Source organism: Molothrus aeneus, chromosome 11 (genome assembly GCF_037042795.1).
Source record: "Molothrus aeneus isolate 106 chromosome 11, BPBGC_Maene_1.0, whole genome shotgun sequence".
In the NCBI taxonomy this organism is placed as follows: Eukaryota; Metazoa; Chordata; class Aves; order Passeriformes; family Icteridae; genus Molothrus; species Molothrus aeneus.
This window is the reverse complement of record NC_089656.1, coordinates 2,068,978-2,095,128: the sequence shown is the minus strand read 5'-3', so window position 1 is coordinate 2,095,128 and position 26,151 is coordinate 2,068,978. Positions and strand designations below refer to the sequence as shown.

The window sequence follows — 26,151 nt, the reverse complement described above, 5'->3', positions numbered from 1 at the left end:
ACTGCTGCAGCTGAAGAGCCCAATAATTGATTGTCCAAGGAAAAAAAAACATTCACAAAAGTTTTATTAAAAAAATTCCCCTTTCACCTCAAACAAGTGAAGCTTAAGTTCTGTACTACTAGGTTATGTTTAGAAAAATGGAAATAATACAGTAATTTTTGAAGGCTATACATTGTAAAATCCCATAAGTCAGCATAATTTTGGACTGTGCAAGCAAATATAGCAAGTATTTCAGATGTTATTTATTTGGTCCATCAGATGTACAGTATAGTAGTAGTATCTGAGTTTACAAAACATCAAATATAAATAACCTGAAACTGTAACAATACACAAAAATTTGCTTCTTACATTGACATACCAGGCAGTACGAGCTGAAAAACTGGAGTAAATTAACAGTTTTACAGTAATGTACATAGTGCCAGCTGATGTTTAAGAACACTGTTAGAACGTGGCACTAATTTGCTTTGTTGGATTTTCTTTACTTGTTCAGGGTGTGAAAAATGTTTAGGACTAGGCTAAAAATGTTATTTTTCAAGCATCTGTGATTTTGTGAATGCTGGAGGTGGAGCAGTCACACTTGCAACATGGCCTCAGAAAGGGATAAGCAAATATGCAGGCAGGCCACTGTTGGGAAACTTTAAAGGTAATCACAGAAAAATAAAAAACGTAATTGCTTAAAATGTGGGCATCTGGTGATGGCCCTTCCACTAAACAAAAGTAGGGGTTTTTTTGTCCTATTGTATAATACCTAAAAGGTATTTACACAAAAATACCATGCTGTTTTCATGTTTAGGTAGATACTTATCTGTAGGTATTCATAGACTACGTTTCCACTACATTTAATATATGGAATACAGAAAAACCTTTCTGAGTCTATTGATACGAGAGCTTTATCATCAAGAGAAACAGACACCAATTATTTCAGCCAGCAGTTTGGTATCCACTTGAACTAAGGCCTTAGAGTTAGTCTAGTTCTGGACATCTTTCACATCCCAGCACAATTTGCTGTTACAGTATGACATTACGTGAATCACTTTGCCAAGGGGCCTTTGGAGGCTCCCCAAATGCTCTTCATCTTGCTCTTAGCTCAGCACACGCTCTTCGCCCCGACGCACTCGCACCCTTTCTCTTCAAGTTTCCTCTTGTGGCTCCTGCTCTCCTCCTCGCCCAGGCTGCTGGCAGCCCCCTCATCCTCAGACTCCACGATCATCAGGTCATCCTGCTCCTGCTCAGCCCGAGATCTCTTGGCCCCCCCACACTCACAGCCCTTCTCCAGCTTCCTCTTGCGGCTCCTGCCCTCCGCATCCGCAGCGTTGCTGGAAGTGCCTTCGTCCTCAGAGTCAACAATCACCACATCCTCCTGCTCTGGAGCTGCAAAAGAGGTGCCTGGGATTCAAATGGATCCTGCAATGGATGCAGTCTACTCTCAAAGAAGTTTTCCTACATAAAAATTGGACCATTCTTTCTCCACATTCTTTGCCATGACACTGCAAGTGTCACCGTTGAGTCAGAAATGACATGGATAAACGAGTGACACACTCCAGGCATTCCCAGAAGGTTAATAATAATTTCATTAGGAACCCATTCCTTTTTATACTCTAGTTCACTACAGGTGGACATGATTGGTCCTTTAATCAAAACACCATCCCCACTGGTTAATTAAGAAACCACCCTTTTGGTAAACAACCTTATGGGAAAACAGCTTGTTAAAAACCACCTGCAGATTATTTACAATTCTTTCTCTCCAGCTCCCTCAGACCAATTAATGGGAAAGTTTATCTAGCTTTCTCTCTCTCTGACCAGACTGTCACATCCACACAAGAGTATCTTTAATGTCCCTGAAATTACTATAAAATATGGTTTTCACACTGGTGTTCCTTCTTCACTACAGGTGTGGAAAATACTGCAATAAGCCAAAAATATGGGAAATGCATTAGTTAGCACGACTTTTTTTTGCATGTACAAAGCCAAAGAATTGCTGTTGTCTGCAGCAGTTGCTGGGAAAAGAAGTTTTGCACACAGCAAGCTCTAGAGCAGCCTCTCCTTGCCCTACTGCACTCAGCAGAAACCCAGGAGAGGCCACATTCCAGGAGAGAGAAGTCTCAAAGACAGGGAGAAGTGGAAGGGTGAGCAGACTTACAGAGCTAAAGGATAACAATGGATAGTATGAAGAAGGGGAGAGCCAAATGTGAACTTTCAAGACATCTAGTGGATTTTGTTTGGTTTTAAACACAAATTCACTGTAAAAACTTATTAAATTATGCAATTTTTAGGAAATTTTAGCAATACTCTTAAAATTTAGTTTTCCCTCAAACAAGAGGGAAGGGCCTACATACTTTGTGTCTTAAATCTGTGCACATATCTTACAGGCAAAGGAACACCATGTAAGTAGGAATTTTAAAGTGTATGTACTATAAACTTCTGTACCTTTTGTGCTCTTTGTAAAAATTGTAAACGTGCATTTTTCTATTTAGTATTAGTTATACAGAGAGGCAACTTAAATGCCTTTTACTGTGCATTGGCAAAGTTAAATCTCACAACTGGAGACAACTTTAACTGGACTGCACTAGAGAAGGACTGTTTTGGTTAATATTGATTACTGCTGATTACCTGTTGATGTTGAGGGCTGTGCTCCATCATCACTACCATTGCTAATGTTCCTGGATGTTGGTTCTGATGGTTTAGGGCCAATTCTTTCAGGGGTATCACCAACAACTTCAAATTCTACATCTTTTTCTAGGTCTTCACTGCAGAAAAATACACATGCTTTTAAACAGCCAGAAAATAAAATCCTGTCTTTTACACAAAAAACAGCCTATTCAAGTATTAGAACGCACTGCAACTGTGACAAAATGAGAAAACATACTGAAAAAGAGAAAAATCTGTTCAGTCCTCTTTTATGATTTATGCTTTGTCTATTCCTAAACACTATTCCACCCAGTGCTACCAACACCAAATGCTTACGAATCAGAAAAACCATTGCCTGATCTTGCCTTTCTTCCTTAACAGCACAGCCCTCCTCCCACTGAACATGCAGTGTGAGTTTCTGTGTGTGTCTGTTACTTCCCCAGGGTTCAATACACACCCCAGAGAGATCAGAGGGACTTCTGAACACAGGTAGGCAAGGACAGGATCTATTATCCCAGCAGGCTGGGGCTTTTTTGCCTTTCTAAATTTTAGGGGTTTTTTTAAATGCCAGTTTCTTGCTTGTTGGTTGCCCCAAATGTTAATTTGTTTTTGCAATGTATTCTTATGTTGTGTAACAACAAATTACTGAAATAAACCTCTTTCAGTTATTGTTATAAAAAACAAAACCACAACAAAACAAGACTACAACAAAAAAAACACAAAACAAAACCCCTTAAACTATAATTTCATAAAAAATAACCTTTCCTCTTTTGCCTCTATATTTCCTTTCAGCAGCTTAATCTTTGAAATTCGTTGATGTATTTAAATTGTGAGTGAAAAATTCCCTGTGGAACCATTCTGTGTATGTACACAAAACATTGATTTCAGAATCCTTACCTGTGAAGCACATTGATTAACAGAGTATAGTCCTGCAGGAAGTCATCTGCCTGTAGTCGACTGCCATTTCGAATTCCAAAGTCTGATAATTTCCTGTGGTTATTTGCTACAAAAACAGTAAAAACCTGCAGTGTACAGAGCTATTTACAGAAAAATCTTTACACCTGAATAAATATGGACTACTCCAGAACTTTTATGTAGGAACAGATGATTAACATGCAATAGCTATATTTAAATTAAAAGCTGACATTTAAGCCTATTAGGAGTTGAAGCTACTTATGATGTTTGATTTATTTACTCCTCATGCCATCCTGTTCACTGTTCAAGCACTTCACAATTACTGCATTTGGGAATATTTTGGAGGTGCTTTTTGGCATCATGAGCAGAGCAGCACCTACAAGCCAGCAAATGCAGGGGTACCTGTTCCTGAGAGGAATCCTGGCATGCCAGCTGAGCAGTGCCCTGTGCTGGAAAGCTGAGCTGCACGTGCAGCTCGCACACAACAGCCCTGGCTGTCCTCAGGCCACTCCAAACACTCACAAACCCTCTTCAAATACGAGTGCACAGGGTGAGCACTGCAACATCTGCTACACACCTGCTCTGCAGAGTCTGTTCCAAGGGTTTGTGTACTCTTATCCCAGACCCTCAGGAGCATACATACCTTCTGTTTCACCTTCTTCTGAAGAGATCAGGATAGTTCCCTTTCCATCTTCTATTTGTACATCTGGTGCTACCATAGCAAATTTTTCTTTCAGTATCTGAAAATACAAATATATTAAAATATATTCAATCTCTGACTTAAAAAGATTTACTAAAAAAAGAACCCTGAATTATGTTGATTTTATTATTCTGGCTCATTTTCAGCCCTCTACTGAAAGCCTACACTTTTTTGTTCACTTCCACAAACAAAATTGTTATATTTTGAGGTCTGATACTTACAGGTTCATTTAAGCTAGAAAACTTTTGGAATACTTCATAAAATGACAGAATTACAAATCAATTGTGACCACAACTGTAATGTAGCTACTGAACATTCAACTGAAATGCAAATTTCCTTTTTTTTTGCTCTCAGATATGAATAGGTTTTAGAACCACCAAAATTTACAAAACACAAACATTCTTTTACAAGACATACAACACACATGGACAAGAAGCATAAGAAGCATATTGGATAATCAGCTCCTCTTGTAGAGAGAGAATTATATTTATATTTACTATACATAGAAATGTATAGTAAATATAAAGTGCAGATGCTAGGTCAAAATACACTGTATATATTGTATAATATACTACAGCAAATACCTAATTTTAAGAATTTACAGTATTAGATTTGAAATGAAAGCTACAGCTGTAGCTCAAGATTTACCTTATCCTGGAGTGTCAACACAGTAACTTTGTGTGTGTTAAGTTTCACAGTCACTTCTGGCTTACTTGCACATACATAACAATTGGGATTTGGTGGATCCAAAGCACAAGGAACCAATAGCTTCTTCCTGGGATTTGGCTGCTTGTTCAGAAAAATCTTGAGGACAGACAAAAAGAAATCAGGTTATTCTGGAATAACCAGCATGTCTAAAGCCTGTTTTCCTGCAGCTTTCTTGTCCTGGTCTGACAGGCTGTCCTGTTTCCAGATCCTCTCTGCTGTGCCTGCTGAGCAGGAGTCCCAGTGCAGTGCAGCCCGTGCTGACTGAGCAGCTCCTGCCAACAGCTCTGACACCAAACAGCCACACTGCAAGTGATGCCTCTCTCTCCTATCCAGCTGTAAATTTTTATTAACTCACAGGAATTTATTGATCCTTCAGACCTGCACTTCTCTTTTCATTGTGACTGAAAGTTCCCAGCATATTCAGAATCTACTGAAGCAACAAGGGACAGTAAAACTACACAATAGTAAAAAATGTTAAATGTAACTTTTAAACAAATAATAAATAGCAGGAAAGCAAAAGCATTTTGTTCTCACTTACCGTTCTACACTGATCTATTTTCCCCGATAAAATCTTCAAACCCTCCAGCACTATCAGCCCAGCTATCACTGCATTGGTAGTAGCTATAGCTGGGATAATATTTCCTGCCATTGCTGCAAAACAAACCAGTATGCAGATTTTTAATAGCAGAAGAAAACAAGAAGAATGTAATTTAAATAAAACAATGTTCCATTTTATCCTTACACTTGATATCAAATCTGCTCTTCATATTCATTCCAAAAACATGCATCCTGAGGTTTGCAGCAGCAGTGACGAAATCCATGGCAGAAGGGTCATCCTAAAAAGAAGTCAATACAAAAAGCATTTAAAAATCAGATTACTCATTGGAAAGAGTTTGCTACACATGGTTCCTAAAACCTTAAAAACCAGAATTAAAAAAAAAAAACACCCAAAAATTCCATTTCAAAGTCAATATACTTTCTCTTTCAGATGGTGTACTCAGAGCAGTACTACTTTAAATACTAACTACAGATTCTAAACATGTATTTTAGTAGCAAATTAGTATATCTGTACTAATAAAATGCCTTGTACATTATAAAATGTTTAAATCCTAAGTCTTACAATGTTTCAAACATTTTCAACATTGAATTTTAACTGTGATTCAGTTTCAAACACTGGGTGTTTCAGAGAGAAGTATTTGTACTATTGGTTGTAGTAATATTCTAATATTTTGCCCCCACCCCCCCTATTTACAGACTACTTTTTCTTATGCCAAATGATAACTGACTGGAAGTGATACGGTGTGTGGTGATAAAAGAGAAAATTCTTGTCTTCAACAGAACTTGTGTTGCACACCCATCATCAGCTGATTGCTCAGAACCTCAGTAACCCCCAGCTCCTGACACCTGGCTAAGAGCATGTATTGGAAACAGATAAAGGAAAAATGAAGCTGCATTATTTAAATATTTTCAAAAATCCAAACACGACAAATACTTGTGAATTTGTGCTTTTATGAGCTGGAGAATTTGGTGGATTAAGTTATTCACACCACAGCAGTTAATCCCTACCCTCAGTGAGTTATACAACATAGTGTTTAAAGAATGAATTTGTTTACATATGGAAACTGTTTCCATGAGGGGCCAGATAGTTTTGTGTTCAGTAGTGTCACTCTTGAAGGACACTGAATGAGCCCAGCTAACACTTGTATTACACATGTAGAGCTCAGACATTGCAAACTAACCTTATCCCATATAAGTGCTTCTCCATCAGCCTTCTCAGCCAGGTGAAGACTCAGGGTTTTAACACTCTTTGAAAACAGGTCTGCATAGCTCCTGACATTGAGAACCTGCTGATCCTTCAGCACTGCAGAGCTCTCATTCTGCTGGTCAGGTATGTTTTGCTCTTTGGGGAAAAGGAGAAAAAAAATAAGATCAGGAATATTTGTAAGTTCCACAGAAGTTCTCTCAAATAACTTTCCAATTTCAGCAGAATTCAGTATATTCTAAATGGAAGAACAATATCCTTAACCTACACTAGCCCAAACATTTTATAACAAATCTGCATTTAAAACTGCAACTATAGCTATGCTATCAGTCACCTAAACACACACAAATTACAGCAAACATAAATTTTCAACCAAAAAACTTGCAGAGATAAATCTTATGAGATAAGGGCTTACAGTAAAGTGTCCTAGAATAAGCTGACATAATTTTATTAAATGAGTATTTTCTACAGCCAATACTGAGCATCTAAAACAACAACTGCAAAACAGTCTTAGAGAAAGTGTTGTCTATACAGAGAAAAATTTGAAAACTTCAGGAAATGTAAAGAGTTAATATGTTCATTATCGGATCTCAACTGTGGCAGTAAAAAGAAATGTAAATATCACAGAGATGCATTAATAAACAGCAGGTATTATTTACAAATGTACAGTAGGAGGAGGGACAGTTACCTTGCTTTTGTACCTCAGCCCAGTCCAGTGGCACTGGAGGCTTTCTTTTCCTCCACAGCTTATCCATTGTCAGCAGATATCTAATGTCATCTTTGAAAAGCTGGAAACATGGAAAAAAAAATCAAATGAAAGGGGGGAAAAAAGACACTAAAAAAATCAGCATTACATTGATGAGGTTTTGATTTTCTCCTTGACAGTATTTTCAACTACATAAAAACAGATTCTACAATCTTATTCCCTACTCTCTAACACTCATTGCATAGAGCAGACATAGCTCTGATTTATCTGGGGAGGAGTAAAGTGAAAAATCAAGAAACAATAGTTCAAACAGTGGTTTACCTGTCTACTGAAGCCATCCCTACAGTTCTTTGTATGCCCTCTCTGAGACAAGTGAATGAACAATGCCAATGGATTTCCAAAGAAAAGTTATTGCTACCTATGAACATTACATTCAAGCCCATTTCCTCTATTTATCTACTTTCAGTAACTATTTAGAACAAAAACTCCTAAATCAGTTTGTCTTTTCTTATGCCAGAGCCTGATAATGCACAGATGACTGATGGCTTGTAGGTGATCAGATTGGTTCTGATGGTGCCCAGTGCAATTCCAGAGGTCAAACAGACCCTTTCCCATGAAAAGTAACTGCATGGAGATTTGTCTGCACAGTGGCCAGGCTGCTGCAGCCACCTCCACAGGTGCAGATGGAATCCTTCAAAGAAGCAAATGTTGCAAGAGACCAACACAACAACAAAACTGGTGGATGTCACAACACATAATTGATGGCTAGCATTAAATGTCCAAGCTCAAGAACCTCATGCATTTCAAATAAAGACATTTATTTGGTGTAAAGAACATACCTTAGTAAAAAGTTTAACTGGATCATAGCCAGTGGATTTAGCCCACTCCTTAGTTGAAACACGTTTAATCTCACCATCTTCATTGGATGCTAGTGCTCTGGCTTCTGCTTCTGCTGGCTCCCCTATTAACAAAGTGATAACCAATATTTTAAATTAAAAAAAAGAAAAAAAAATAGAATCCTATCCACCTATCCAAATATTACCCCCAGAGTCAATTATCAAAATTATGCAAGGAGCATAAAATGGCTTTATAGCAGCCAACAAAAGCTGAATTAGGCACAGTGGCTTGTTCCTCTTTGCCTCTGAAACTGCAACTCATCGACTTAACCTGGTATCACCCAACTCCTTTATTGGCAGAAACAATAACAATTGTTTCCCACTAATTTTCTCCACATAATGCTGCTACTTCAGGAATGTCTTACCACATCCTTTTAGTAGTCTCTTTTCTGGCTGAAGAGTCTTAGTTTGGTTGGGTTTTCAAAGCAAACATAAAAATTGGTTTCCTCTCTCTGGTTCTTTTTGAGCAAAAAAAAAATCTCTATAAAGATGCTAATAATTTTCTTTATTTCCCAGTCACATCCAACAATTGCTATCACGATTTCTAATAATCAGGTTGATGTTTTCATAGAACTATTTATTAACATGTTGACTAAATAAGAAAAATCAACTCAGAGACCATCACTTTATGTGTAAATTTGGGAATGTTTCCCCTCTTTCACCAATGCCTCATTTGCATTATTTCATATTTATCTGCTTCATCTACCATTGCCCAGTCATTCTGTATTGCAAAGCTTTCTACTACTTTTTCAAGTCAGGTCTCATCTTTTTGACTCTGAGTGACTTTGCCTAATCATCTGTGCTGAACAGCACACATCTCCCATCTGAGACTCCTCTAAACACCATTTACCTTCATCATTCAAGTAGTTTATCAACTTCAGGATCTTCAGGTTTTTTTGTCCCTTTGGCTGCTTATGTCCCTCAGGTTCCACTCAACAGTTTTTGGAGCTGCCCCCTGGACATTCAGAACAGCCTAAACCAGACACACTCGACACAGGCTTGCTGATTCCTTCCAGGGACCCACAGAGCCCTGCTGGGCAACTTCCCTTAGAAATATTGCATTAACTCTTCCCTGGATGTCCTGGTTTGGCCTGGGAGACAGTTAATTTTCTTTCTAGTAGGTGGTCTGGTGCTGTGTTTTGGATTCTGCAGGAGATAATGGTGGTAACAGGCTGATGTTTCAGCTTTGCCAAGAGGTTACTCCAAGTTAAGGACTTTTCAGTTTCCTGTGCTCTTCCAGTGAGCAGGAGCACAAGGAGCTGGGAGGGAGCAGAGCCAGCACAGCTGACCTGAACTGAGCACAGGGATATTCCAGAGCTCAGAACATCCTACTCAGCACAGAAACTGGGGGAGTTGGCTGGAGGGGCTGATCTCTGCCTGGGGACTGGCTGAGCAGCCACTGGCCAGTGGGCAGTCACTTGTTTGTCTTGAGTTTTATTGCCCCTCTCTTTATTCCAGCTGTGATCAATAGTATTACACATTTGTTTCATTATTAGTGGTTCTCCCTGCTCTGGGCAGGGCAGTGAGTGAGGGCTGTGCAGTGCTGAGCTGCCAGCTGGGGTCAAACGTGGACAGTGCCACCCTGTGTGACCCAGCACCCTGACCATGGGCAGTCTGTCACTGCAGACACCAGGCTCCAGCCCAGCACTCTGTGACTGCCCTGCTGTCTTTACTTAAATAAGTGGCATTGCATTTGCTACCTGCCAACTACTTCAGCCATTGTTTTAAGTGACTATATTGCCACTCTTGTTAAGACTCACCTATTTCATTCTGCACTTCCTGTAGGAACAACCTGTCCAGTGATCACTATCTGATGTTCAAAGAATTTGAAGAGTCGGAGGATCCTCTAAGCTCCCCCTCCCAAGTCCATTCATCTATCAAAGGATCCAAAAGAAGCAACCAACAATGATGCTTATTCACCTCATAGTAACTATGATAACTGTCCTTACAGAAAAATAATGAATAGCTATAAAAATATCACTCAAAATGGACATATTTCCTATGTAGATTAATGCTGAAGTGTTGCAGGCTAGAAAAGCTCAAACACAATTCCTGAAGTTTCCTTGCAAACCCTCAGCTAGGAGTGGGAAATGCAGAGTGACCACAAATATCACTCAGTACTCTGTTCAAAATACAAGCCTCCCAGAGGCCAGAAACAGAATCTTCTTTAAAGAAAATTGAGCTGAACTCTCTAACCTTAAGAAATGTACAGAAAGGAGTCATAATCTCTGAAACAGAACATTTCAGTAACAGGGTAAGCCACCAGCTTATATCACACTCACAGGCAGCTTCAGGATCAGCCCTGTCAGGAGAGACTTCTTGATCAGCATCTTCTTCTCCAAACAACTGGCTATATAACAATTAAGAACAACAACAAGACCAGAATTTCAGCATATGTGGTTAAAGACTCGTGTATCTGCTAAGTGATATATATTCATTTTATGATTCTTGCTTTCAGACAGACTGCCACTTTATCATTGCTTTTTAACATGCTGGGATTCATTACACGTGGATTTAACACGGGCAACACAAAATACCCAATACAAAAATGAATTCAGCCAAACAGTTTTCTGGATAACTCACTCAGCAGCTCACCCAATATTCAGCCTAACATTTACACTGCAGTACTAAATGCATTTTTAGAACCTCTAGGATATCCAAGATTCCAACAAACTTGTTAAAACATGCATTAAACTGAAAAATGTGCTTACTTCACACAAAGATGAATAATAAAGCAACCTCAACCTACACTGCTGCGCCAAACTACTCTGCCAGGTTTTTTGTGCTATTAAAGCAAGGCCCAAATACTAATGAACCTTCCATCTTTATAGCTACCCCAGCACCCAGGTCAAGGAACCAGAGTTTTTCACCATAATCTATCTAAATCAATTTAAAATGAATTTAAAATCCATTATAATTTTTTTTAAAAGTGTGTCAATTTTATTTCTTCCTCTGTATGCTTAGAAACCAAAAGAATGAAGCATAGCACCTGTTTCTTTAAAAAAGTCACTTACTTGAACAAATACTTGGCCCACACAATGCAATGGATAGGCTCCGAGGGCGTGTTTCGGATGGTGCAGCCTGGGAAAGTTTTCTGAGTTGGTTTAGGCTGACATTCATAACATTCTGTCACTCCCTGGTGAAAAATGAAGCATTTACTTGTCACTCTGAGAAGGCTACTGATCATTTGGGCTATTAACAGATGAGCTGTAACTCTATCTCCAAACACCCACTCCCTGTTGTCTAAAATAGCCAATGACAAGAGTGACACCCCACCTAACCTTTTTGATAACAGTTACTTGTCCAAGGTAGCCTGCAGTTCCACTCTCTATAAGAGGAATATCAGCAGCCAGACACATCCTGTTCACATGGTTACGGGCAGCTGCAAATCAAGAGGGTTTTAAAGAAAAAATTTGAATAGTTAAGAAAAAAGAGGTTTTGCTTCTCCAAATTCAAACTAGCATCCTATGCACTTATCTTTAACATACCTTGTTTCTCTATAGAGCACTACACCATTTTCACAAAGCCCCATTTCCCATTCTCAGAAGATACATGGACACTAATGAACACAGCAAACCAGCTGACTACAGCTGCCCTGTACCCACAGTAGCCAGCAGTTCCCATGAAGCAGAATTAGCAGTGCACATTTCCTTTCAGAGCACCTGCAGAAGCACTAACCACCCCTTCAAGCCTCTAGCAAAGCCCACGAGGCTTAGTGCAGCTGCAGATGGGTTGGAGGATGCTTGTTATTCAAAGGACACTGCAGCAAGGAGCAAGCAACATGTGCAATATAAAATCATAGTGAAAACTTCACCTCTGTTATCCAGAGCATTCATAACCAACGTAAACTGGCGGAAGAACTCTACGTTATAGTCAGGGCTATGGAAAACAAAAACAACATTTCAAATGGCACATCCAAGCTCTTGGTTATTACTGCACAACAGAAACTCTACACATGCAGCCAACGTGATAAATTACACATTTTTTACATTTATAAATTTAGCTACCCTTTAACTGCCCCATTTGTCTTCCACCCACTTTAAAGCTGGGTGAAAGCATGAATTTTATGCTGCTGGAAGGAAGCTACTGCAATTAGTACTAATTTGACCAATGAAACAGGCAGACAAGGGAAAGTGATTAAACTACTCTGACCTAATGAGTAAATTGGCTGAGCTGTGGTAACTGACCTTAAAAACCATCAGCTGTAGCTAAAACATGCACACTGTAATTACCACAGCTCATCAGACAGTGCATAATTCATTGTGCTGTGACAGCTCCACTGGTTTGACTGTGTGGCCATACCCTGAGGAGCCAACATATGGGACCTTAAATCCTGACACTTCAGTTATCTTTATGTTGCATTTTTCTGACTTAAAGAAGAAGGTGGAGAAGAAGAGAGAGAAAAGAGGAAACAGGATTAACAGTTTCAGGAGAAGGAAGCAGTGAGTCAGTGTTTCACTGGCTAATAGCAACATCAGAGTTCAAACCTCCATGGTACAGAATATTAATTTTTTTACAAGCTGGGGCAAATATAAATTAAAACATGGGGAACAGATAATGGAACCCTACATAATCTTGTACTCTACTCATTGGTTGCAGATCATAAAGACTAAATTTCAACAGCTTGGGGCATATATAAATGACAGTTACCTACACACACACAGAGGACTTAATTTTCTTAATCACAGACTCAAGATTCACATGTCTCTTAATTTAATTATTGCTCAAGACTTCAGGACATCCTTACAGAGTAGAAACTCATATGGCAAATGTTGCCAATAAAATGAAAAACAGACACAAACAAATTTCTACAGCTTACTACCAGAGCTTAAAACCCATGCAAAAGCCACACTCCCACTCAAGTGGATGGTAGTTCACATTTACTGCTATTTCTCCTTATTGAGAAAGCTTTGTAAAATACCTTAAAGCACACCATTGCAGCATTTAAATAACACAGTACTTGCAAATCAAACATGTAATTAGAGCTTAAAACCAAACATACTTCATGATGCTATCATGGTAAGCTATAATATTAGCTTCTGGACAAAACTGTAACACGCTTTCCTTGGCAACCTAGAAACAAAACAAACAAAAAAAGAAAACAAAAAAACACTTATTATTTCTTCCTTCCTTCTAAAAGACAGACTTGATACCAGCTGTGTATTGAGTAAGTTGACTACCTTAAGAAATTTAAATACTTTAATAATGAAATGTTGTGGATAGCCATGATCAGCCAACCAACACTTACCTCCTCCCAGCAGAAACTAAATTGTGACATGTTTCTAACACTATCCATAAAATAATACTGAGTAATGAGCTTGAACTTTGACTTTTTCCTCACCTGTGATTTTGATCTTCCAACATGTTTCTTCTGAAACAGAAACTGTCTGTTGAGATTGCTGACATCAATAGTATCCAAATCAATCTATAAACACAAGAGAGGCATTTCACTTTCATAGGAACAAAACCAATAACACAGTTTGAAAAAAAGACAATTGGCCAAAATGCAGAAACTTTACAGACCCCGTCTCAGCCCTTTCAGGTGTCACATCAGACCTACAGCACCTGAAGAGGCACAAGTGGCCACCTATGGCTGCTGACAGGGGACCATGGCAGAAGTGCAGGACTACATGAGAACGAAGTTTCTGCAGAGATCCCTGCTGAAACTGCAGCCCCACGCAGTGAGCAGAGTCACCCCCGACGGCCCTGCTGGCACAGGATGAGGATTTCAGCAGCAGCTCCTGAGGAGCACAGCACAAGCTCGGGTGGGAAATGCAGAAATCCATCAGACAGGTCCAGCCAGCCCCTCCCTGCCTGCCCCAGGCCCAGGAAAGGCTGCTCCAAACCAACTGGTCCTTCCACTTCCCAGAGCATGGCTCTGAGCACCTCCATCAGGGAATCAAGGGCTGCTCAGCCATCTCACACACACTGCAGGGCAAAGCTTCTACTGCTGTCCCCAGGACTGCCTAAGTGCACATTAACAAATTATGAAATCCACTTAGAAAAAAAGAAATCCAATCACACAATCAAAAAGTTTAAAAACATACAGCACAGAGCACACAAAGGATGCCATGACTGCAATTCCCTAACAGCCATGCTTACATTTATTAATATATACACAGGAACAGCATAAATTCCAGTACCTTTAGCCCTCACAAGAATTAAGATTTAACTAGAACTTTGACATTTATTCCTAGCTTTGTTACCACTACTTTTTGTGCAATTAAAGATCCTTTGACCAACAACTCTTGTTAGAAGTCTTCTCCTGTCCTTAACATTTTAATGAGGAGAGTGAGAGTTTTTCTGAGATATTTCAGGGATTTTTCTGAGATACATCAGAGATATTTCTCCCAAATTCCCACAGGTAATGCTGACATACTCAGCACAGTAACACCTTCAGCTACCCAGAGAGCACTCAGACTGACTGTGCAGTGTGAAGGTTAAACGTGACCTGCTCAGGCTGTTCTCACAAGCTCCTGACTTTACTGACCAAACCTGAATTATGAAAAAAGCTCGGTACACACTCAGTGAACAGCTCTGCACGAGAGATCCAAACCCCAGCATTAATCTACCTCTTTTCTCAAGGGAGTATTTTCAGTGGAAGGACTAAGTTTTAACATACTAAAAACTGCAATAGCTACAGAGTTTTATTTGAACAGTTAATAAAAGCACCCGTGCATACAGAGCAAACAAAAAGATACAACGTTTTTAAAATATATTATAGAGCTGAGAGTGTAAACATTGCTACCACTGTAACACAGTAACTACCCATGGCCTTGTCTCTTTTCATGAAAATAGTATTTGCATAATTCACATTTCTACCTCTGTTCCTTCCTCAAAAGACACAGGTTGCTTAGTCCACAGCCAGAAAGCCCAAGAACTTCAAGGGAAAACAATAAAGTGCAAAACTCTGTTAAAACCTTCACTACCCAGAAAGCTTTGAATATTTCAACTGGAGAAGATGACAACTGCTGAGAACAAGAATTACAATTAAAGGGAGCAAAGGGAGTTCTCCAGAGGGAAAACTTGAGACCACTAGACCTCAACAGAAGCTCCAGTCTAGCTAAGAATGGTGAGAATTTCACGGCTCACTTATAAGACAACTACACTGCTCCCATTTTGGTAACCTGGAAGAAAAGGCATCATCACTTAACATTTACTCATGCTCTTAATTCAGACCTGGATCTGAAAAAACATAATTTTCTTCTTCATTCACAGGGCAAGGGTATGCCTTTCAACACTATACTTAAGTCACATATTAATTAGTTGTCTGCTATACAAAACTACTGATTTTATTTTAGTATTAATATTCTTTAAAAAAAGCACAACTTACTTATAAAAAGTATTTTCAGATGTTCAATTTTGTTAAGATTTAAAAACTGAGGAAAACTCTCAACAATATCACAAACGTTGACAAAAGCACTTTCTTCTGCTAATAGCAAATTCCCTCTTTCTGTAACAAGTCTTCTTTTGCTCTCACCTTGTCTTGTACCCACCTGTTCCCTGTTATCAAAACATTATTTATGTGTTGCATGAAACACTGCCAGCAATATTGTCATATGAAGGCAGATCCAACGTGTATTTAATTTGATGGGGTCCCCCCAGTCAGCCAGGAAAGGCAATGCCAACCCCCATAACAAGGAAAACAAAAAGCACACCCCGATGAGATTTATGCCTAATGACAAACTGGAAAACCAGGAGCTTTAGGCTCTGCTGTGATGAACTGCAGGAGTACATAACTGACACAGCAGAGCAGCGGGGAAAAAAAGAGAGGAACAGTGCAGAAAAACTCCTCTGCAGTTATTTATTTCCCTGGTGCAATGTTCAAATTAGACAGGCTCTCAAACAAAAAGGAAAATTTGGAATTAAACATATTCTACAACTTTTAAAAGCATTCCAATAGGAAAGCCCAAGCTGTAAGAACAACAAGGCAAACCAGTAACTCTTTTCTTCTAGAAGCTGATAAGGTTTTAGATACAAGCTCCTATGCTCAACAAGTCTGGCTGCAAACCCAAACTCCTCACAACCTGTCACAAAACTCTCAGATGTGACTCCTGGGCACGTTACCAAAAAGGTATTGAAGGAAACAGACCTCTGCTCTAGCTGGATGTAAAACCATGCGCCCTTCTTTACTACAATAAAGGTCTGGACACCACGCAATCACAGTTTCACCAACAGTATTTCTCTCGATCTCTTTTCATTACTACCCTCTCACATCTGCCCTTCCCGCACGTGTTCACAGATTAATATCTGGAAGCAAAAGTGAAAGCAGGAGCCCGCGGGAAGCGCCAGCGCTGGCGGGTTTACCTCCCGGGATCTGCAAGCACAGTTCACCTCTCCCGGGGGTTCCTCGCTGCGATTCATCCCCGGACCCTCACCCCCAGCACCGGCAAAGGCGGCACTCGGCACAACTAAACACTTTCAAGGTATCGCCGGGCAGCGAGCTCGGCACAGCGCGGGCTCCCGGGCGGTTCCACCCGCGGGCTCGAGGGGACGTTCGGCCTTGCCAGGAAGGGGCCTGAGCTCGGCGGGGGAAGGAGGAGCTCCCGCGCCCGGCGGGAGCCCGGGCTGAGGGGGGGCGGCGATGGCGCGCAGGCCGCGGCCCCTTTGTGGCGCCCGGCCCGGCGGTCCCGCGGCGGCTCGGGCGGGCCGGGGCGCTTTCAAACCGCGCACGCACCGCGGCGGCGGAGCGGCCCCGCCGACACCGCGGCCCCCGCGCGGCACTCGCGGCCCCGGGCTCGGCCTCCCCCCGCCCGCCAGCCCGCCCGCTCCGGCTCCCGCCCCGACATCGACCCGCACCACGTAAATGTTGCTGAAGCCGGTGAGCACCAGGTTCTTGAGCAGCTCGCAGCCGATGCCGCCGGCCCCCACCACCAGGACCCGCGCCTGAGACACGGCCTGCGCCAGCTCGGGGCGCAGCGGCCCCGACAGCGCCGCCGCCATGACGGACACGGCGGCGGCTCCGCGCGCCTCCTCACGGGCCCGCCGCGACTGAGCGCCGCCCGCGCGCGCGCAGCGCCCCCTGGCGCCCCGGAGGGCCCCGCGCTGCCCGGGAAAGCCGCGGCGGGGCCGGAGAGCCGCGGGTTCGAGCCCCGCTGGCGCCGAGAGCCCCGCGCTCCTGGCGCAACAGCGGATCCTTATTTGTTTTGATATTTTTTAATATATAATAATATAATATTATAGTTTAATATTATATCATTATTAAATTAAATTAAAATTATTTTATCTATTAAACTATAATATATAAACAATTTTAATATTGAACTATATATAATATTGTTCAATATTAAAATTGAACTATACATATTAAATATATTTATATGTTTAAGATTTTTTGGTATATTATATTATTATGAAGAGAGCTCAAGGGGATTTGGAAAATGCTCCCAAGCACACAGCAGGATTCATGGGGTGTCCTGAGCAGGGCCAAGACTTGAAGATCCTGATGGGTCCCCTCCAACTCAGCATATTCTATGATATTTTAATTATATTTATTTCTTATGTATTTTTACATTATTATATTTATTTTTATGACCTCACCTAAGTTAAGTAACTTGCCCCCAGAAGCTGACATGGTAAGCTACAATTCTTCCTTAAAAACACAGTTTTGCCAGCATTCCATCACTCGTGTAATTTTCTCTCCTGCCCACCTCCCCTTATTTCAAACCCACAATTTTAGTGCATTAATTTAACATAAACATAACATAATTAATTATGTTGCAGAATTAAACTTGTACAGAATGCTCTAAGGAAACTCAAATTACTTTTCCTTCAGTCAGTAAAGATACTGCAGCTCAGCCTAAGCCAACAGGGAAGGCACAGGAGAATGCAGATGGTTCCAAGCAAAGCTGCACAATCCCCCTGCACCGAGGCAGGTGCTGAGCCTGCCCCAGTTCTGTACCTGTGAGAACACAAGGGTTAACTCACCCCTGCACCTTCTCCCCACACAAACCCATGGCACTGGCACAGCTCATTTCAGCACAAAAATGGAACCTTTCCTTCACTGGAAAAACACAGAAAAGCTTCATGTTGGCCAGCTGCAGGGACAGCAAGGCCCTTCAGCCACTGCCCACCGAATTTCCAATCCGTGGTCACATCAACGCAGAATTGCTCTTTAAAATCAGGCTGGCATTAAGTTCTCCACTGCTAAGAGTTTCTAAAAACTGATTCTGTGTGGCTGATGGATACTAATAGTATATAAGAAAGGTTTTCTCCTTTACTTCTTTCCCAAGTGCTAAGAGCAATTAGAACTGTGAACAATCTCTACACTTCAATTTCCATGTGTAACTGAAGTGTGCAAATTTTGCCACCACATTTTAGAGGCATGCTAATATCCTTCAATCAGCTACTCTTGGAAATTATCACAATGCTGTCAAACAAATTTAATTTTTCACCACATCTGAGGAAAATTTTTTTATGCAATTACATACTTGTAAAAAAAGAAACCAAAACACCCCAACAGACTTTTGATCTATGCAGAGAAATACAATTTATTTAAATAATCTCTGATCTGGGTCTTCTTGTACAAAAATAAATTCTTCAAGAGGAGTTTGATGATTTGTCGGCCAACAGCTTCTCTCACATGTGTAAACTATAACAGTTCCAAATTCCACTGACAGATCTAAAACCAAAGCAACAGAGGTACATAAGGGTATGAAAAGTGACATAATCAGGGGCTAGTGCTTACCCACTAGACTTCAGTCTTTGCACAAATTAATTCAGTCTCCTCTGTAAACAGCATTTTCTAATGTTAAACATTTTAAAGGCAGCCAAATCAGAATTTTCAAAGGGATTTTTACATGTCTGCAATCTTATCTCACAGCATTTATTATTTTCCAAGGCCTCCTTTAAGAGGTAATAAAGACAGATTCTCCCATGGCCACGGAATTATCCCTACTGCAGTTATTAAAGTTCACTAGTGAGCAACTCAAGCTGTAATCAGAGTCTCCATGAAGAAGAGTTCTCTCTTTGCTCACTGAAATCTGCAATGGAGACAGCAGATTCTCTGATCTGTGGCTAAGCACGTGTGGGTAGCTGGAAACAACCCAAATGGCAGTTCACTGCACTTTCCCAAAAAGGAGACTGCTGGAAACATTGATTCAGCCAAGCCAAGCACCTGAGTCACTCTGGAGCATGCTGACCAGCGTGGGCATCAGCTGGAACTCAAACACTCTGCTGCTCCCACAGGTACTGCAGGCTGGAATACCCTGCTCCAGGTTGGCTGGAGGACACGTGATGAATAAAGGCTGGCCACCCCAGGAGTATCTGAGAGAAGACAGGGAGGAGAAAATTATCATTTTTTAAATATCTAAATTTGATAGGAAATCTTATGTGTTGGAAACAGTGTTCTGGAGTTGCTGAAATCTCTGAACCTGCTTCAAGCAAAAACATGGTGGTAAGTCAGAAGCTTCAAAGGAGTCATGAACCAAAAAATAAAGACAGGGAGGGGGAAATCCTTGGTAGGTTAATGCTTGGAAAACCTTAAGGAAAGAGCTGGATTAAGAGGAGACAAATGCTTTAAATGGACACCTCCAAAATATGCTGTACCAGAATAATTTCATTAAGCAAACTTACACTTCCCTGAAAAATGGAATCCTAAACAGTGGCAATAAAAGATAAAATTCAACAAGATTTAACACCGAATTGGTCTCAAGACCACTGCAGCTACGGTGCAGAAGTGATGGTTAATTTGTAAGAGCTATCAGAGCTTCACAGCTAGCAGGAAACGAAGACCAAGGATGGTTTCCACTGAATGCCAAGCAGGAGATTCTGTGCTCTGCAGGCAGGGGCAATGGGAGTCTAAGAGCACACTGACAGTGCCCAGGGAGGGCAAAGGGAGCCTATGGAAAGATTGTAACCAGGGACAGCCCGGGGAGCAGCTGAGCTGGCGTTTTAGAGGAATGGCAAATTCAAAGCGCACAATACTGCAAAGGGACAGACCCAGTGAAAAGCTGTCTGAAAATGCTACTTGCACTCTGCATTAGAAAATCTCCTGTATAACCCTTGACAATGAATGAAAGTTTCTCATGTTTCCTTTCTGTCTAAGCAGCCACTCAGACTTTTAACTCCTCATCAAAAAGGGCCCAGTCATTCCACCTGGTACTGGAAAGCTGGTGAACAAAAGCCCTGTCACTACACTGAGACAGCCTGACCAGACAGGCAGCACTGGACTCCCTGGAACAGCTGGTGTGATCCATGAAAACCTGTATTTTCTGGTACTATGAATGATTTATGATTTACTCTTCACTAAATCCCATCCAGAATTAACTCCTCTCTCAGGAAGAGCAGCTACTCTGAGGTTACACCTGCTTCTGCTCTAGGAAGAACATCAGATGTACAAGACCTGAAGAGTGCTGGGTGCTGAGGGGAGTCCACAATGAGCTGCAGCTCTGGGGCTTTATTAACAAGAAATTCCCTGCAGGACAGACATTAGAAATTCCAAATAGATAACAAAATTTCACAGGAGCAGATAGCCTTGGAAATGTATCAGAACAGCAGAGCACTGTGTTGCACTTCTACCTCAACACTGCCTCTTGGAAACCTCTGTGCCTGGATTTCAGTGAGGCTCCAAAGACACTCAGGGTCTCTCCTCATCAGGTCTGAGGTCTAAAGTCTCCCACAGCCAGAGCCATGGTCTCAGATCCTGCTGGGCTTTTCATCTACTTAAACTTTGTATGAAGAAAGCCCAGCCAGGGACTGAAGGCTGACCAGAGACATGGCAACAGCATCCACAGCACCTTTTTTTAAATTATGGAATTAAAACACACACATCTATCCAAAGAAAGAATTTGTTTTGATGTACCAACCATCCATGTCAATGATTTGTATCTCTCTGTTACAACCAGATTATCAACATACCTTAAAATCTGTTCAGGACATACAGATATTCTTTTCATGAATTTATGGAATGTGTGGTCCCAGTTTTTGACTTCACTCTTCTCATATTTTTCCTTACCATCTTCACCTGCAAAACTGTATGAAAACAAAAAACAAACTGTCCAGTGACATTTTCAATATGACATGTTTTAAACAAGAAATGGTTACTATAAACTCACGGTAAATTATACTAAATACACTGAAAAAGATATACCTGTTCAGAGAAAATTCCTGTTAGAAGTTGCAAGTGAACATTTTGCTTCTAGTTCTTTGGTTTCTGGTGACCTACAATTTACTAACAGTGTTTTCAACTATCACATGGGAATCAAATCCACCAGATATCTGCTGTATTCAACAAAACCCCCTTCCTCTAATAATTTCTCAAACATTTTTGTGGTTCTTAAATGTGATGGTATTATTTTCAATTTTGAATCCAGCATAATTAAAATTCCGCAATTTTATAAATGTCAAAAAAAATCAACAGGACCCCCACTGCTGAAAAGTCTTCTATGCAGATTCTGCAGTTGACAGCAGCTTTAGCTACAAACAACTCCAATGCTGTCCCCAATCCAGGCACAAGAGGCCAGAAGTCCTTACTGTAACCCCTTAGTTAAATATTTCACTAAGAGATATTTTCAGTAACCACGCTCAACAACTGTTTTTCAGGCAACCTTTACTAAACCTTCAGGTGTCTTTCCATCAGCCAGCTCTCTAGCCAAAATCCCTACAAAAATTAAACTCCTAAAAATGCCACTGAAATGGAAGAAAAGCTTTAGGCCTGTAAAGGGGAAAGTGTGGAATGTCATGATCTAAAGTCCTGCCATTTGGCACAGATCTTGCATCAGAGATTAACCATCCACTGCAACTCCTGGAGCCCATGAACACGGCTCAGTCACTCAGAAACAGCTGAGCTAAAAGCACCTTGGAGTAACTCCAGCTTTGGCAGCACTGGGTGCACTGCACAGCGCCCCAATGGTTCCTAAAGGAGCTTCCAGACAATTGTCACCATTCAGGTTTAGTGAGAGTGCCATTGAGATTCTCAGCCAGCGTACAGCAAAGCACACAATTCCTTCAGTTTCACCATGACCTGCAGACCTGTTCTCACCTTTCTGACATCATCTGTTCCAAATCAAGACACTCTCTCTGCTGATACTCCTTCAGTAGCTTATCTGCATGATCCGTATCAAGGAAACCCATGTAATCTTCCTCCTCCACAACATTAATGTAGAAGGGCTGGAACACAGGAGCTGAACCAGCCATTGCCATCAGCATGTCCTCACTGGCTGCAGGATGTGTGTCCTGGGCACCGGGGCCATCCATGTCCTCACTGGCTGCAGGATGTGTGTCCTGGGCACCTGGGCCATGGGCAGGCTCAGACAGGTGGAGCTGCTGGAGCTGGGATGCACACTCCACCTCGCTGCTCACAGCTTCCTTTAGGCCAAGCAGCTCCAGGGAGGCACATTCAGGAGCCTCTGCTCCATCACAGGCTCCCCAGTCATCTGCATCCTCACACCAATCCTTTGCAGCAAAGGTCGATTCTTGTTTCTGAGAATAAAATAAAAAGGGGAAGAGAACATTGCCAAGGTCTGCCACCCTGATGCATTTCAAATTGAGCTTCTCAGAGATGGGAGAACTGAGACCTTAACCTAATGCTCAGTGTTATTGCACCTACTCTCCTCACCGTGGTACTTCCCAACACACCACGTTTACCTACCACACCAGCAGTTATGGCAAAACCACCTCACACTGGTGAATCTGAGCAAGAATTCATCAGCCTTTGAGTAGCCCTGGTGCCTCCTGCTGCCATGCCCTGGCTGTGGCACAGCCCCTGCCAGCTGAGGGGCAGCTCCAGATGAAGCAGCTCCTGCACTGCTCCTTCTCCCAAAGGGCAGAACCAGAAGGAAATAATAATAACACCTCCATCATTATACCAGAGTAAAAGCCCATTTACCACAGGCTAAGATTCCACATTGCAAATGCACCACCTGAATAAACCCTCCCTGCCCACCTCCATTAGTGTGGTGCCACCCTACTCTTCCAACCTGCTTTAGCCAATATGCAGTTTTTCCTCACAAGTATATTAATAATTATTGAGTCACATTAATTCAAAAGCTCATGTTAAATTTAAAGAGGACAATTTAAAAGAGCAAAGAAAGAAAACAGGTTAAAAATCCAAACCTAAACATTACAGCACATCCACTTGAAGTTGGAAAATAAAGTTTAAACACCTGAACTAACTAGATTATAAAGTATCACTTTTGGCCATACAGCTGGACTGCAACGTCCCCTTTAAAACCAGCCTGGCATAGATCACAAACAGTAGCTTAAACACTCTTTAACTGTCTTATAGTAAACAGCGTAGTGCAGTGACAAAAACTCTGTGCCCACGACTTCTCCACACAAGCCAGGACGTGGCTGGAAACCATCACAGAGAGCAGCTTCTGGAGGAAGGTCCCGGTTATTTAAACAAGGCGATGCAGGGTGTGCAGAGCGTCCCCCCGGGCAGGCAGAGCTGAGCTGTACCTGTGTGACGCTGAGAGCTCGGCTCTGTTTATCCTGGGCCTGCGAGTACTGGGAGCGCAGCACCTTCCAGCTTCCATGTGCCGGGCAAAGAGAAACACAGGGTGAGGGGGACAACTGACCAGCGGCAGGAACAACAACCACAATAACAACAGTAATAACAGCAATAATAACAAGCACGATAACAGCAATAATAACGATAGCGCCGATAAGCGGCCGGCGCTCACCTGCGGGCGGCTCCCCAGCAGCGCGGCGCGGCGCAGGCGAACACGTGGAGCGCGCGGTGCGCGGGGCCGCGCTCCAGCGGGCAGTACACCTGCACCAGCAGCAGCAGCGCGCGCCCGCACCGCGCGCACCGCGGCGGGCCCGCCCGTACGGCCGGCACCCAGTCCTGCAACACCGACACCTCCGCTCAGGCCCGGCCGGGGCGGCCGCACCCCCCGCGCCCCGGCCGGGCCCCGCCAGCCCAGCCCAGACCCACCCCGGCCCTACCGCGGTGCCGCCTAGCTTGTTGGTGGCCCACGCGGGGAGCGGCCCGGCCGGGACCGGCCCCGCCATGGCGGCGTCGCGCAGCCCCAGCAGCACGGGCGGCCCGCCCGCCATGGCCCCGCCGCCGTGCGCGCACCCGCCCGACCCGCCGTGCGCGCGCCCGCGGGCCGGGCGTTCCCCTCACGGCAGCTCCGCGGAGCCTCGGCCGGGGGATACGGGCCCGGCCCTTCCCTGCCCGGGGAACGTGGGGCCGGCCCCGGACCGGCTCTTCCCTGCCGGAGTCCCGGCACCGATTCACCAGACTGCTGCGCTGAAAGGCACTGGGTGGCAAATCCACGAAGCGAGCAGCATGACCAGCCAAACTTTCCACTCTTTACAGCTTTTAGCAAACAGAAACATTAATATGCATTGGTTACAAGGTACGTAGTTCCCCTATTAATTAGTATTCTCTCTTCTATTGGTTAATGAGTGTCTCGCCTCTCCTGTTGATCACTGCCACACTCTCTCTTTCTTCTCCTTTGTTTCGCTGCTTTCCTGTGGGCCGCTCCGAGAGTTGGTGCTCCTGACCTGCCCCTGTAAAACTGCCACAACACGGCTTCCCCCACAGCTTTTTCCTTCGAACCAGTCTTAGCCTAAGGCACTGTTTACTGTCTAGAGTTAGGGTTACACCTAGGGTTAAAGCTAGGGTTAGGGTTTTGAAACCACAAAGCCCAGAGCTCCAGGCACACTGCAGCTGCAAAAGGCATCCCAAGGGGAACACAAGACTGCCACAACCTGGCTTCCACCACAGCTTTTCCCTTGGAAACAGCCTTAGCCTAAATTCTCCTTTACCCGCTCGGAGCTGATTCCACACAGTTACTGAGCGGCCTTGGTTTGTTCCTTGTCCTCGTGGCTGCTGAATTCTGTGTTCTCGGGTATCGGTGGAAATCGGTCTCCTGATCTCTGTTAACTTCCCACGGGGCTGAGATCATCAGAACATGTCCAGCCCCAAACCTTAACAAGGCAATGCTGCTGACCAGGAATTTGTGTTTCTAAGAGCTGCACATCACTTAGAGCTTGTTGGCCGCTCTGTTTCATGGATTAAATCTCCCTCCTTGTTGATCAGGTTTGCAAGTTACAAGTTATCAAGCTGAAAACAACATCGTATCTTAATAAAAAGTTGCATATTTCACACTTAGCAACAAGATGATCTGAGAAGAGGGACTGGCACAGAACAAACATACTGACCACCTTGGAAAGGCAATTATAGTAATTATGGATAATTAATAAACTTCAAAAGAAAGATGAAGGCTTTTATTGACAGAATGTGAAAAACAGAACAGCAGCAGTTCTTGGTGAATAGTATCAGTAAATATACTGCTGAGAATTTCTTCAACGATAGCTGCAGCTGGGAATCTGAACCAAGTGACCATGAATACTGAAGCTATGAAATAAAATGAGGTTTGGGACGTAAGGTAAGGATCTGCTGTTTAAATGTGGCCTATTCACTGTGGCCGTGGTGTCATTTCTTTCTCTTTAAAAGTGTGTACCAGTCTTTATATTTGGGCTTTAAAATCCACAGATGGACAGAACACTTCCTCTCACACAGTCAGAAACGACTTTGTTCTCATGTGTGCCCAATGTGTGCCTCCCTTCTACCCAGGAGTTATACTGATGGTTCTGCATTCCCAAAGACACAGGATTCCTTCTGTCTTGTCAGGATAAGGATTTTTGTGAATGTACAGGGACTGACACATTGATTCAACAAACACACCACTAATGGACATAAAGGCCGTGTCAGAGCAGAACAAGGGAAGGGGTAAGAAATGTGTGACAGAAGTGGCAGCATGGTTGCTGCAATTAGCTGTTCCTAATTGCCACAGCTGGAGTTTTTCACAAGTTATGGAAAATGCAGAAAAGGGGGTGGCCAGATAGTGCAGATGGCACTGCTTGAGATCCACAGGTGTGCAAA

General features: G+C 42.6%; 2 protein-coding genes across 2 annotated transcripts; both read right to left on the bottom strand.

Annotated features, from left to right (window-relative positions):
- Nucleotides 1-39: 39 nt before the first annotated feature.
- Nucleotides 40-17,268, bottom strand: UBA2 (ubiquitin like modifier activating enzyme 2). Its single transcript, XM_066557304.1, has 17 exons — nt 17,115-17,268; nt 13,657-13,740; nt 13,318-13,388; nt 12,130-12,194; nt 11,597-11,697; nt 11,330-11,451; nt 10,598-10,665; nt 8,259-8,380; nt 7,402-7,501; nt 6,691-6,851; nt 5,694-5,787; nt 5,490-5,602; nt 4,892-5,047; nt 4,187-4,283; nt 3,526-3,631; nt 2,611-2,747; nt 40-1,371 (listed from the first exon to the last, which is right to left on the bottom strand). Exons 1-17 carry the CDS (start codon nt 17,256-17,258, stop codon nt 1,088-1,090), a joined length of 2,025 nt encoding a protein of 674 aa, XP_066413401.1. The 5' UTR covers nt 17,259-17,268; the 3' UTR covers nt 40-1,087.
- A 1,511-nt stretch (nt 17,269-18,779) lies between these two features.
- PDCD2L (programmed cell death 2 like) lies at nt 18,780-24,314 on the bottom strand. The gene is made up of 7 exons (XM_066557696.1): nt 24,204-24,314; nt 23,939-24,102; nt 23,715-23,784; nt 22,297-22,736; nt 21,174-21,287; nt 19,432-19,580; nt 18,780-18,936 (listed from the first exon to the last, which is right to left on the bottom strand). Exons 1-7 carry the CDS (start codon nt 24,312-24,314, stop codon nt 18,806-18,808), a joined length of 1,179 nt encoding a protein of 392 aa, XP_066413793.1. The 3' UTR covers nt 18,780-18,805.
- Nucleotides 24,315-26,151: the final 1,837 nt, after the last annotated feature.

What these genes read in the sequence shown, in the direction of transcription:
- PDCD2L (XM_066557696.1), bottom strand. Translation starts at nt 24,314, where the DNA reads ATGGCGGGCGGGCCGCCCGTGCTGCTGGGGCTGCGCGACGCCGCCATG. An exon ending in TGTCCTGAACAGATTTTAAG is followed by an intron (nt 19,581 to 21,173) that starts GTATGTTGATAA and finishes GTCTTCTCTCAG; the next exon opens with ATACTCCTGGGGTGGCCAGC. An exon ending in CATGCTCCAGAGTGACTCAG is followed by an intron (nt 18,937 to 19,431) that starts GTGCTTGGCTTG and finishes CTTTGGTTTTAG; the next exon opens with ATCTGTCAGTGGAATTTGGA.
- UBA2 (XM_066557304.1), bottom strand. Translation starts at nt 17,258, where the DNA reads ATGGCGGCGGCGCTGTCGGGGCCGCTGCGCCCCGAGCTGGCGCAGGCC. An exon ending in TACCATGATAGCATCATGAA is followed by an intron (nt 12,195 to 13,317) that starts GTATGTTTGGTT and finishes TGTTTTCCATAG; the next exon opens with CCCTGACTATAACGTAGAGT. An exon ending in AAATAGATCAGTGTAGAACG is followed by an intron (nt 5,048 to 5,489) that starts GTAAGTGAGAAC and finishes TCTGTCCTCAAG; the next exon opens with ATTTTTCTGAACAAGCAGCC.